Source organism: Nycticebus coucang, chromosome 8 (genome assembly GCF_027406575.1).
Source record: "Nycticebus coucang isolate mNycCou1 chromosome 8, mNycCou1.pri, whole genome shotgun sequence".
In the NCBI taxonomy this organism is placed as follows: domain Eukaryota; kingdom Metazoa; phylum Chordata; class Mammalia; order Primates; family Lorisidae; genus Nycticebus; species Nycticebus coucang.
In genome coordinates this window covers 123,153,918-123,165,861 of record NC_069787.1, presented here as the reverse complement: position 1 = coordinate 123,165,861, position 11,944 = coordinate 123,153,918, and the positions used below count along the sequence as shown (strand labels likewise).

The 11,944-nt window shown below is 39.7% G+C and overlaps 1 protein-coding gene across 1 annotated transcript; it reads left to right on the top strand.

Annotated features, from left to right (window-relative positions):
- Window positions 1-310: 310 nt before the first annotated feature.
- Window positions 311-11,743, top strand: SSR3 (signal sequence receptor subunit 3). The gene is made up of 5 exons (XM_053599572.1): window positions 311-552; window positions 1,718-1,844; window positions 7,238-7,336; window positions 10,351-10,482; window positions 11,477-11,743. The coding sequence occupies exons 1-5, from the start codon at window positions 420-422 to the stop codon at window positions 11,541-11,543; spliced, it is 558 nt and encodes a 185-aa protein (XP_053455547.1). The 5' UTR covers window positions 311-419; the 3' UTR covers window positions 11,544-11,743.
- Window positions 11,744-11,944: the final 201 nt, after the last annotated feature.

The window sequence follows — 11,944 nt, the reverse complement described above, 5'->3', positions numbered from 1 at the left end:
GCATCGTGGGTACTAACCATATACTCGATGAGTTAATGAATGTTATGGCAGAGGGACGGGAGAGTTTTTCATTTTGAAATTCTGAAGGCTTGAATTTGGGGAGTCTGTCAGCAGTGCGACGTGTAATGTCAATAAAGTTTTGTTAATTAAAAAAGCCACCCACTAAACTACAAATCCCTTTTCCCCTCGAAGTATTAGCTGTCACGTGACTTGCCAGGGCTCAGGAAGTCTGGCCCGCTCGCCCAATCACAACAGGAAGCTTATGCCAGGCGCCGCGCTGGCCAATCACGGGGAAGCTTGCTCCGCGCGGCGCGCTGACGGGTCGTTAGCGGATACGGAGGTTGCGGGGGCGGGGCCGGAGGCCTCTGCCCGGAGGTGTGTCCAACTGGGAGGCCTGGGGTCTCGGCTGCCGCTCCGCCATGGCTCCCAAAGGTGGCTCCAAGCAGCAGTCGGAGGAGGACCTGCTCCTGCAGGATTTCAGCCGTAACCTGTCGGCCAAGTCTTCCGCTCTCTTCTTCGGGAACGCGTTCATCGTGTCAGCCATCCCCATCTGTGAGTCCTAAAGCGAGGCGGGCGGAGGAGGCCGCGGCGGACCGGGCTCGGCTGTGCCGGGACGTGGCAGGCCCGGGAGGGCGGGCGGTCTTCCCACCTCTCCTGAACTCGGGGAGGCACGGAGCCCCCCTGGGCCTCGGTGTGCTGCTCGGGGATTGCTATGGGCGGCTTCTCAGGAAAGAGACTTGTGGCGCTTTTTAAAAGTCCGGACGTTTCTGAGCCCCACCCCCGGAGATTGGGAGTCACAAGTGCTGGGCTGGCGGCCCGAATCTGTATTTAAAACACAGTCGAGTTAGGTACTTGTGCTAGCTCTAGCGTAGGTACTTGTGCTAGCTCTAGCGTGCTTCCTTCCTGCTGTCCTTTTCAATACAAACGTTGTTTGCGGTTACCAAGTCTTAAACTTACATCATTACTTGGGGGAATTTAATGAATTAGAGCGAGTCGCCAGGTAACCCACTGAGTTAGAAGTGTGTCTTCAGGTGAACTGCCTCACACAGCTGGGCATCATTTCCCTAAAATGAGAGAGGTTGAATCAGTACCGGGGCCAGCAGTCTACCTTATCTAGACGTTTTAATAATCTCGAGACCCATTCTAGAACTCTCACCTTGGGTGGGAAACTGCACACTTAACCAGGGTTATTTTTAGAGCCCAGGGTTCCCAAATTTGAATCTCGTGTCTTTCATGCTGCTTCGCTCGTGTGGGGCAGCGAAATCCAAATGTGTTTTCTCTTTTGTCCTTACAAAACCCGGCGTGCAGTTAACGTGGCGTGAAGCTCTCTGGCTCACTGACTGGACAGAGAGCACTGCCTTGATTTCAGCTAGCAGCCACGTCAGCAAGTAAACTGTAGTTTGGGACTGCACGTGGCTGTTTTGGAGTGGCATGTATTTAGCATAATGGTACTCCAATGAATGAAATTTGAAGTCTGAATTGTGATTTTGTCGAGCCCGTTAGAAGCGGGCATCTCATCTGGACTATGAGGAAGGTTATGTTTTTCTGTTTTTCTGAATTGAGAAAGCTTGAGAGTGTAACTGTTTTTACTGGCCGTCTCATCTCTGACGATCGGAGATACTGTATTGGTTTCCCTGACCCCAGCTCTCTTTTACCAGGCTTTGGTTATGGAGCAGTAATGTTTTGTTTCTTTCTGTACCCTTTCCCCTTAATTCAGGGTTATATTGGCGGATATGGCATATGGATCTTATTCAGTCTGCTGTTCTGTATAGTGTGATGACCCTAGTAAGCACATACCTGGTAGCCTTTGCATACAAGAACGTAAAGTTTGTTCTCAAGCACAAGTAAGTATATTTTTCTATTGCATTTTTGTATAATGGGATCTTCTCTTAAAAATCGTTTGTATGTGTGTTAGTTTCAATAAGCATTATTTGAGATCTCTGTGTGTGGTGTGTGTGTCTGTGTGTATTTGAGGAGGGGAAGGCACAGTGATACTAGGAAGAATTGTTAACTGAATCAGAGACAGTAATCAGTCTGACACTACGCGGAAGTAGATTTTGAGGGTGGAATTAGAAAAATTAATTGTAGCCTTAATGGGAGGTTCATCAGAAAAACAACCCCACCAAGTAAATTAGCATTTCAGAAGCCAAATGGAAGTCTTAACACACCTTTGGTGCATATTGCAAGGGTACATGTCAAATTTATTAAGTGTAGAGCATAAATGTCTTAACACAATAATTGAGGTGAAGGCTATGTTAACCAGTTTTATGTAAGCATTCCAATTGTATATAAAATCAGCACATTGTACCCCGTAAATGCATTAATGTGTGTAGTTATGGTGTAATAAAAAAAAATAGAATTCTTTCTGGAAAGAATTGTCTTGGGCTCTTCATGTAATATTTTTGAAAGTGAAAGAAATGGTCTTTAAAAATTAACTCTGACACTTTCAGTGTTAATTACTTTTTTCCTACAGGTGTATAAAATGTAAAAGATAACCCTATTTACTGTATTTTAAGATCACATTTATTATAAAGTATATAATTTTTTTTTGTGGTTTTTGGCCAGGGCTAGGTTTGAACCCGCCACCTCTGGCATATGGGACCGGCGCCCTACTCCTTGAGCCACAGGTGCCGCCCTAAAATATATAATTATTTTAACAAAAGTTTTGGAGAAGAAGATCCAAGCCTCATTACAATGAATTCATACATTAATTATAAGTAATTATATACTCTAGTTTTATCCGGGTTAAAATGTGGGGAAGTCTAGACTTAGGAAAGATGATAACACTTATTTCTGAGTGTCATGGCCTTCAGTGGAAATAGGTATAAATTATTTGACTAGAAAGGCACCCTTTGAAGTTGCTTTCATGAATAGTTTGGTACTTGATCAGAGATAACAGGATATTTCTCTGCTTTCTCGGTCTAGAATTCTAGGTGCTACATTTTTTTGGAAGCAACTTCTTAAAAATGGTCGGAATTATATTGAGACTCGAAGTGCCAGTGTACTTTGTACCTTTATCTTTTCGTTTCCATAGTTCCCACTTTAGTTCGGACACTGTTTTTATTTGGATTATTGTAGCAATTTCCATCTGGTCTTTTAAAACAAAAGTTGAAGGCCTGCCTTGCCATGTACCATTTAAAGCATGTTATTCTATGTGATCCTTACATCCTCCATATAAGGTGCAAATATTGTCTTTGTTTTATGGGATGAAGAGTCTGTATTCTTCCTTATCTGGCATCATTTTTTTTTTTTTTTTGTGGTTTTTGGCCAGGGCTGGGTTTGAACCCGCCACCTCTGGCATATGGGACCAGTGCCCTACTCCTTGAGCCACAGGCGCCGCCAGTATCTGGCATCATTTTACCATATCATTCTCTTCGCACATCATGGCCGTCTTAAAATGCATTAAAGCTGAAAGAATTCTTCCAGACCTTTGGAACGCAGGTTGTCTGTGTGCTTTCTTTGAGTCTATACTCATCTTTTAGATTTGGGCCTTAGCTTTTCTGACTCAGCCTTCATGTCATCCTTTGAATGTACCTCCTCCATTTAGGATTATTTTCCTCCCGTTCCATTCTTACACGTCTGTTATTTCGAGACTTCTTTGAGTCGTTTCCTGAAAAATCTTACCATCTTTGATCGTTCTTTTGCTTTTTTGAGCTTTGTTTCCTGTGTTAGACTATTTATGGAAATGAGGAAAAGAAACCTATTGAGATGATCTCAGTTAATAGGAGTGTCTTTTAAAAAATGGCCAGAAATAGGCCTTAGTGGCTGGAAGTGGCCATGGCAGATTCCCCATTGTCATTCCACATAGGACCTCAGGTATAGTGGCTGCGGTTCTGATAGACCAGCAGAGTATTTGGGTCATCTTTGTCACCTTTCTGCTTAGCAGCCCCTCTACCACAGAGGGCCTTTTCAATCTTTTTTATTTCATGGCACTCTTGAACCTATAGTTAAATTGCTGTGGCACACTTAAATTATGTTGATCAAAAAATAAAAAGAACAAAAAAGAATATACTTTGCTTTGAACTTCTTTTGAAAATAGTGATCTTTAAAAATTTTTGTGGCACCTGAGATCCTCTCACAGCACACTGGTTGAAAATCCCTCCTGTACCACTTGCCGTTCTAGGCTTTAGCCCATTTTGGCCTCTGCTGTTCTGAGCTGTATTTCCTGGAGACATGGCCATCTGTGGACAGAGAAGTGGGGATCTTGCATGACCCATTGGGATCACCTTGGAACTCAGTCCCTTTGATACTGGATATTCATGTTTGAAATCAAAATCATCCTCAAATCTAAGTCATCTCCTTGGAATCAGAATCATCAAATCAAAGTCATTAACTTTCTCATTTCTACTTTATGCTTCTTGAGGGCAACTGCCATACTGTGATACTGTGTGTTTATTTTACCTTTATAACAGTTAATGGTATGTTCAGTAAAATTTCCATGACTTACTGATTTAAGATTCTCAGAGTAGAATTTCTTTTATTTAGTTATAGTTTTGTTTTAATTTTAAATATTGCTACTTATTGACAGGGAAACTCCTACAGATTTGCAAGACAGTTGAGGCTCAAAGACACAGCAAGATGTCAAGTAGGGGTAGGATTGGTAGTAGAAGGAAGATGACTTTGGAGTTGACAGTCTAGTCTGCTACTCCTAAGTGTTTGCCCTTGTTTCTTTACCTATGTCAAAAATAGCATATATTTTACCAACGTCAGCCTCATTAAATACAATCATACCTGTGACATGTTAAGCAGAGTGTCTGGCACATAATAAATATTTATGCATATGGTTGGAGAGGTTGAGGGTAAGAGAGTCCTTAGGAATTTTTGTAAATTTTGTAAATTTAAACAATATTTGCAAAAATGTGGTTTTTTTAAAGTAGGTTCTTTTTATTCTGGAAAAGTTTGGATATACTGATATAAAAGAAGAAAAATGTAGTTCATTTTTGTGGGTTATCTCAGTTGTCTAGGTGCCAGGTCACTAAAGTGACCTCAATCTAATTTTAGAGCATTTAGCACTGAGTAATATTTATTTTCTGAGAGCCCTAACTTAGAGGGCAGGGCTTCTTGAGTTGTGGTAAACCTGTGGTATGGTTGTTAGGCCTCTGGTAGGTAAGTATAAAATTCTAAACCTAGAAGAAAAATTAAATAGTTATCTGGTTTAGTGTTTTGGGGAAGATTTATCATGTGGACGGTTAGGTGATTGTTTGTCCTGAAGATGTGTAAAGATAACCAACCCTTTTGAAAGTACAGCAGTTTCTTCCTGTGTCCTAACAGCGTGACTGGGGACAGGGAAGAATATGTTTATTTTTTTATTCAGCTAAGACAGTTTGCAGTTGTAAATCATGTTCATTTCTTTGTAGTTGGTCTCAGAAAAAGTGGTCTGATGTTAAGTTCAAGAAACACTTAGTGTTTAATTACGTACTTAGTGCCTGGTCTATTTGAGAGGTTCAGAAGAAAGAATCTCACCCTTTGGAGCCTAGTGCCTCAAGAATGAAGAAAGCATCTGAAAAGATGGTTTCTGCATGTTAAAATGAATCAAGGGAATTTGGATCTTTGGAGTAAAAAGTACATTGTAGTGTCCTAAACTATTTTCTTAAAAAGATACCTGTCTGCCCCTTTGTCATTTCCTCTTATCTTTTTTTTTTTTTTTCTCCCAATTTAAGAGCAACTAGTTTTCTTCCTTATAGTTACCAGTTTCTGTAGGGGTAATGAAGTCAAAAAGTAACTTTGTAAGACTTTAAAAAATATATTAGTTTTCTTTTTAAAAATGTCCATTCTAACTCAGTTCTTGAGTAAGAGAGCTAGAGATAGAAGAAACATAGGTGAAATCAGCTATTTTTTGTGTTTAACTTGTAGCCCAGAAGCTCTTGTGGTTAAAGATTAAAAACTACTGCCTTGGGCGGCGCCTGTGGCTCAGCGAGTAGGGCGCCGTCCCCACATGCCGAGGGTGGCGGGTTCAAACCCAGCCCCGGTCAAACTGCAACAACAAAAAAAAATAGCCGGGCGTTGTGGCGGGCGCCTGTAGTCCCAGCTACTAGGGAGGCTGAGGCAAGAGAATCGCGGAAGCCCAGGAGTTAGAGGTTGCTGTGAGCCGTGTGACGCCACGGCACTCTACCCGAGGGCGGTACAGTGAGACTCTGTCTCTACAAAAAAAAAAACAAAAAACTACTGCCTTGAAAGATACCGGGCTTTCTTTCCTAGAATCCATACAGATTTCTCCAGTTTTCTTCTGTACACTGACTAGATCTAAATACAGCGTAGTAATGAGGGATTGACTGTGTTCACCTGGAGTGAACATTTTCTATCCCACGTTCTGTATCTTTTTGAGATATTGTGTTGAATGCTGTCATGGTGGGACTGTGTAGGTAATTTGTTAAATTTTGCTTATGTTCAGTTACTCCTTTTTAATCTGTGGCTAACCAGTTTCTCCTACATTATGAAAAACATACATGTTGATTTAAGTGTCATGGTATATGTGAGTCTTTTATATTACATCATAGTTTAAATTTTATCTTCTTTCACCAGCTTTTCTGTCTGATAAAATTTATTTGTAGATTCTCTTGATGAATATAGATTTAGGTTTTTTTCTTCATCTGACTTTCACTGAATATTTCAGTCTGAATTCTCGAGTAATAATTTTAACCTTTTCTGACTGATTCCATATTAACTTTTGGTGCAGCCCACAAACCAGTGGTTAATTAAACAAAGTAGTGTGGTCAGTCTCTGACTATGATATATTATTACTTTATAGTGAAATTGTCCTTTGGATTGGAGTTTAAAGCACTATTTTAAGATATTTCAGTTATTTCCTTTTTGTTTAATAAGCCTAGTTTTCTCTCCTGTTATTTACTTGAATCGAAATCATCCATTATTTGCTAATGCCTTTTGAAATTTATTTGTTGAACAGTTAAATTATAAGGTAAAACAAAATGTGGTTATTCATAACCAAATTACGATAATAGTATTTGACGTGTATATATTCATGTTAAATCCCTAAACTTTGGGAAATTCTCCCTTTTAAGCAGAAATAAAAACACAGAACTAGTAAACCACATCTTGGAAGTTTCCCAAACAATTCTCTTTTGGTGAGCATAGTAATAAAGTTGGAACTTTTTGTCCAGCTTCTTTTCTTGAAAGGTAAAGTATTCAGTTGCTAAACAAAATAGGAGTACAGAGTGTTTCTGAGCGAGTGTGTCATTTACCCCATAGCATGTGGAAACTTTTTTTCTTTTCCTTCCAGAGTAGCACAGAAGAGGGAGGATGCTGTTTCCAAAGAAGTGACTCGAAAACTTTCTGAAGCTGATAATAGAAAGATGTCTCGGAAGGAAAAAGATGAAAGGTTTGACATACCTTATTTGAAGTGTTTGTGATAAAAAAAAAAAAAAAAGAGGGTATATGGAGAAAGTTTTTGATTTCTGATTGGACAACGTGGTAAATTTTTTGTGGTCTAAGGTAAATTTTGGAAGTATAGAAGTTATAGTAATAGGAATGGTAATAGCTGACTTTGGGAATAGCTGACTTTGGGAGTTTTTATTACTAGATACTTTTCTCTGAGCTAAACAAGATTTGATTGATTCTTCTAAAGGGCCTTAAGGTGTAGGTACTGTTGTGATCTCTGTCTACTCAGGAGGAGACTAAGGTTCAGAAACCTTGGGTACCTGGCTTAAGGGTCCTCGATGAGAACACAGGCAGGGTCTAACTGGACAGCGTGGACCTGTAATTGCTCTGCTGGATTCAGGAGGCAGTGGAGCTTCGCCCAGCACTAGCTTTGCAAAACTGCTGATGGTTGTGCAGCCTTGAGTTTACTAGCCTCTGGGTCTGAAGGCTTTATGGCATGTTGTGTGTTAGCTGCCCGTGTGGTGATATTTCTGTCTGTGCGCTTCCCGAGTACTTGGGTATCTGCATCGGTTGGGAGAAAGAAAAGAACTAGGTTGCTCTTCTTTTTCCTGATTCTCTGCCGCGTTTGTTAGCCCCTACTCCCATTTTTTTCTGTCAGCTCCTTTTAGATGGCTTGTTAGACAGTTTAACATCTGCGTTGTAGAAGTTCCTGAATGACTGAGTGAACTTGTGCTGAAGAGTTGCCAGATAGTTTCTTAGAGAGTCATGAGTCCAGTGATTTGCATAGATTTTTTTTTTTTTTTTTTTTGCAGTTTTTGGCTAGGGTCCGGTTTGAACCCACTACCTCTGGTATATGAGGCCAGCACCCTACTCCTTGAGCCACAGGAGCCACACTGATTTTCACAGATTTTTAATTTTACTATCATCAAGCTGCTTGGTAGAACAGAATTTTTACCCCCACTTTGCTCTAGAAAGACTTTATGGAAACTTGCAGTATTAAAGTGCTTATGTTTATTATTTTTAATACAGTTTTCTCATGCATGTAAAATAAACAGTACTTTTTTTTTTTTTTAAGCCAGAGTCTCAGTATGTCACCCTCGGTAGAGAGCTGTGGAATCACAGCTCCCAGCAACCTCAAATTCCTGGGCTTAAGCAATTCTCTGGCCTTGGCCTCCCAAGTAGCTGGGACTACAGGCCCCACAATGCTGGGCTGTTTTTTTTGGTTGTAGTTGTCACTGTGGTTTGGCAGGCCCCTGCTGAGTTCGAACCCGCCAGCCTAGGTGTATGTGCCTGGCGCTGTAACCACTGTGCTGTGGGCGCCAAGCCTAAACAGTACAATTTTAAAAGACCAGAAACCATTTATAAAAGAAGAAAAGGTAAATGAATAAGGACTTTAGAGTTAGTTACAGCATTTGGACCCCAAATTTAGTTCTGAGCTTCCAAGTGCCAGGTCACGTCTGAGGTCACATAGCTCTTTCATTGTCTAAAGAAAAGCCGTGTGCAAGTCCTTCTGAAAAGAAACTTTCCTGGCACAGAATCTTGGAAAGACTTTATCAAGTGGATCCTTATTTAAGGGACACTGAGTAACCTAATGAACAATATCTTCTACAGTGGTTTGGGAAAGGCACCAGAACATTATTGAAATGATTATCTCCTATGGATTCTTTATAAAACTGAAGGTGCAGTAGTAAAATTATGACAATGAAGGCCTTTTTTCAGAGCAGGTTTAATGAGGTCTGGCTGCATAGCTTTCTGATTGCACATTTTTACACAGCGATTTAGGTGAGGGAATCTAGCTCACTTAAAGAAAAGTCTTTTTATTGAATTGCTGTGTTTATTAGAACGGTGTTTCTTAAACTGGGGTATGCATCATAGTTACCCAAATTCAAAATGCTCATTTACTCCTTTATAGCCAAGCTTGTTGACTTTGGATTAGAACACTGGTGAATAAAATAACATTACTCATAGGTTGTCCTTGAGATTGTGGGAAGGGAGTGTCATCTGGATCCAGAGTAAAGCTATATTTTTAGGGACAAAGTATCTACAGTAGAGTCTTTCAACCTTTTTGATAGTAGGAAAAATGTATTTTTACCTTTTGACCAAATACATTCATATATGTGCCCATGAAAATGTTTCACAAAACAGTATTTATCCTATTGTGTGTAATACACTCTCGATGTTTTTCTATTCTTTCCTATTTGTGTGTAAAATATGCTGGTCTCAAGCCACTCAGTTAATCTCCCTGGACATTTGATCCACTTGATTGAGTTCAAGTCCCACTAATGGGTCACAACCTACCCTTTTAAAAACTGCTTTACAAAGTTAATTAACCAGGAGGAATAAAAGCTCCCTTATTCACAGGCACCCTGGAACTTTTTTTTCCTGTATAAAAGATTGATAAAATACTACTAAATTAAGACAGAATTTCAGAACCAGTGAAATAGAACAAAGTAAAGGGGTTTTACAAAATGTTAAAGTTCTTCTAATGATAAAGCACATTTTTACTTTTCCCAAAGTAAAAATGGCCGACAGTAGTCTGCTTCTGTGAGACCACTGCTGGTATCTATTGTGGGGATTGTGTTCTTAAGGTGTGATGTTATGAAAGACTATAGAGAGCCTCAATTCCAGAGTGCTGCTGAGGAACCGCCATCAGGCTGCTGACTATGGAGTTTGCATTTTAGGTGAGGGCCTAGAGAAAGGTCACTTGTTGGAGCTGCCGATGAAACTATGCCAATTGCACACAATTAATCAGCCCTTTCCTCCCTAGCCCTGGCTGCCCGGGAAAAATGGGAAAAATGATAAACAGTGACTGTTTTCTTCAGCAACAGTAACGAGAGTGACATATTTTTTGTTAGTGGAGGGAAGGGGACCATCTTGACTAAAGTTAATATTAAAAGCACATTCTCATCTTAGAACACTTCAGGAAAAACTTGCCTTAATGATCTAGAGTCATAATGGTATTTGAAGCTTTTAGTCCTATTTATAAATTTGTTCGACTTGTTTCTGTGTCTCCAGAATCTTGTGGAAGAAGAATGAAGTTGCCGACTACGAAGCTACAACATTTTCCATCTTCTATAACAACACTCTGTTTCTGGTCTTGGTCATTGTTGCTTCCTTCTTTATACTGAAGAACTTCAACCCCACAGTGTATCCTTTTTTCAAGGTTGATCATCTTTTTTAGAAGTCTAGAAACACAAGTTAGTTTAGATTTCAATTTGGGTATTTTAGTGGAAAGAAAAATTGCTCTGAGAATCAGTCTGTTAAATAGCACTGACTTTAGGCAAGTTTCTGGACATTTAAAATAACTTTGGTTTGATTTAAAGTTCTTTTAGGTTTATGCATTGTGACTTTATAAAAAGTAATAAGTATTTCAAAGTAGTCTTATATATATGATTATGTATGCTTGCCTACTTAAAAAAAGGCTCCAGAGAGCCAAAGTAAACTTGGCTTTGATAGTTTTTGGAATAAACCCCGTTTCTACTATTGTTTTTGGGCTTTGGAATAGGGTAGGTGGCCAGTTCAGTTAAACAGGTACCATGATAACTTAGGGGTATTTCAGGCTGCTTTCAAATTGAGCTTTTGAGCAAGAATCTGTCTTCTCCTATTAAGGTAATTTATTAAAAGTGTTATCCAAGAATGTACAGCCAAACTTTTAACAGTTGGAGGTTATGATGTAATAAAATATCAGACACTCTCCAGTTTGCATCTTGTGAGAATACGGGAATGGTTTGCTGAAAATGGCACAGTTCTGATGCTGGTAGTAGTGTAGGCTTTGAGAACCTTCTTACTGTTACAAGCCAGTTGCAGGAAAACTGTGTGAAAAAGGAAATCGGGTCTCTTGTCTCCTCATGTTCTTTGCTCTCATGAAGGTTACATGGAATTGACTTGTTCTTTATGATTATGGGTTCTAGTCTGTGTTTCAAGTATTTTATTTTTAAAATTGGAACCCATTTCCTGTGAATATTTTCATTCTTCATGGTCTTGGGTTTGGCAAATTGTGTTTGCATTCAACTGGGCTTCATAGCATTATGATTATACCATATTTCAGGAAGAAAACAGACCATGCTAAATAGAGGGGCTTTATTTTGTTGAAAAACTGACTTTGGGCTCTTAATTTTCCCTTAACATTAAATTCCTACAGGAACTACATTTTGTCCATAAGTGCTTCGTCAGGACTCATCGCCCTCCTGTCCACTGGCTCCAAGTAGACCATATCAGCCTTGCCCCGGGCTTTGTCTGTGCGTGGCCTGTTGAAAAGTGGAAGGGTGGTCAGGGTGGGGGAGACACAAGTGTTTTTATAGCCTGGAGTTTGAGGGTTTAAAAACCCAGCAGAATGTAATTTTAGCATTTGTTTATTGGCTTTTTTTGATATGATAGATTGTTGATATTAAGTGAATTGAAAGGGAAACTCAGAGTACCCAGGACATTTATTAAAAGGCAGAAAGTGTCTTGCAATGTGCTATAATCACAAAAGGAGAAAATAACTTGTTTCCTTGATCTGTCAGAGGTCACAGTGACCCGGGCTGAGCTGTTATTTAAAATAGTAGCAAGGAGTTATTAACTGGTTCTCTGTGTTCCAACCATAGGATTGTAACTTTTTTGAACCACA

Bases quoted from the DNA above. Each gene is read 5' to 3' on its own strand.
- SSR3 (XM_053599572.1), top strand. From the start codon at position 420: ATGGCTCCCAAAGGTGGCTCCAAGCAGCAGTCGGAGGAGGACCTGCTC. The intron at 1,845-7,237 runs GTAAGTATATTT...TTTTCCTTCCAG, and splicing joins AAGTTTGTTCTCAAGCACAA to AGTAGCACAGAAGAGGGAGG. The intron at 10,483-11,476 runs GTATCCTTTTTT...AAATTCCTACAG, and splicing joins AAGAACTTCAACCCCACAGT to GAACTACATTTTGTCCATAA.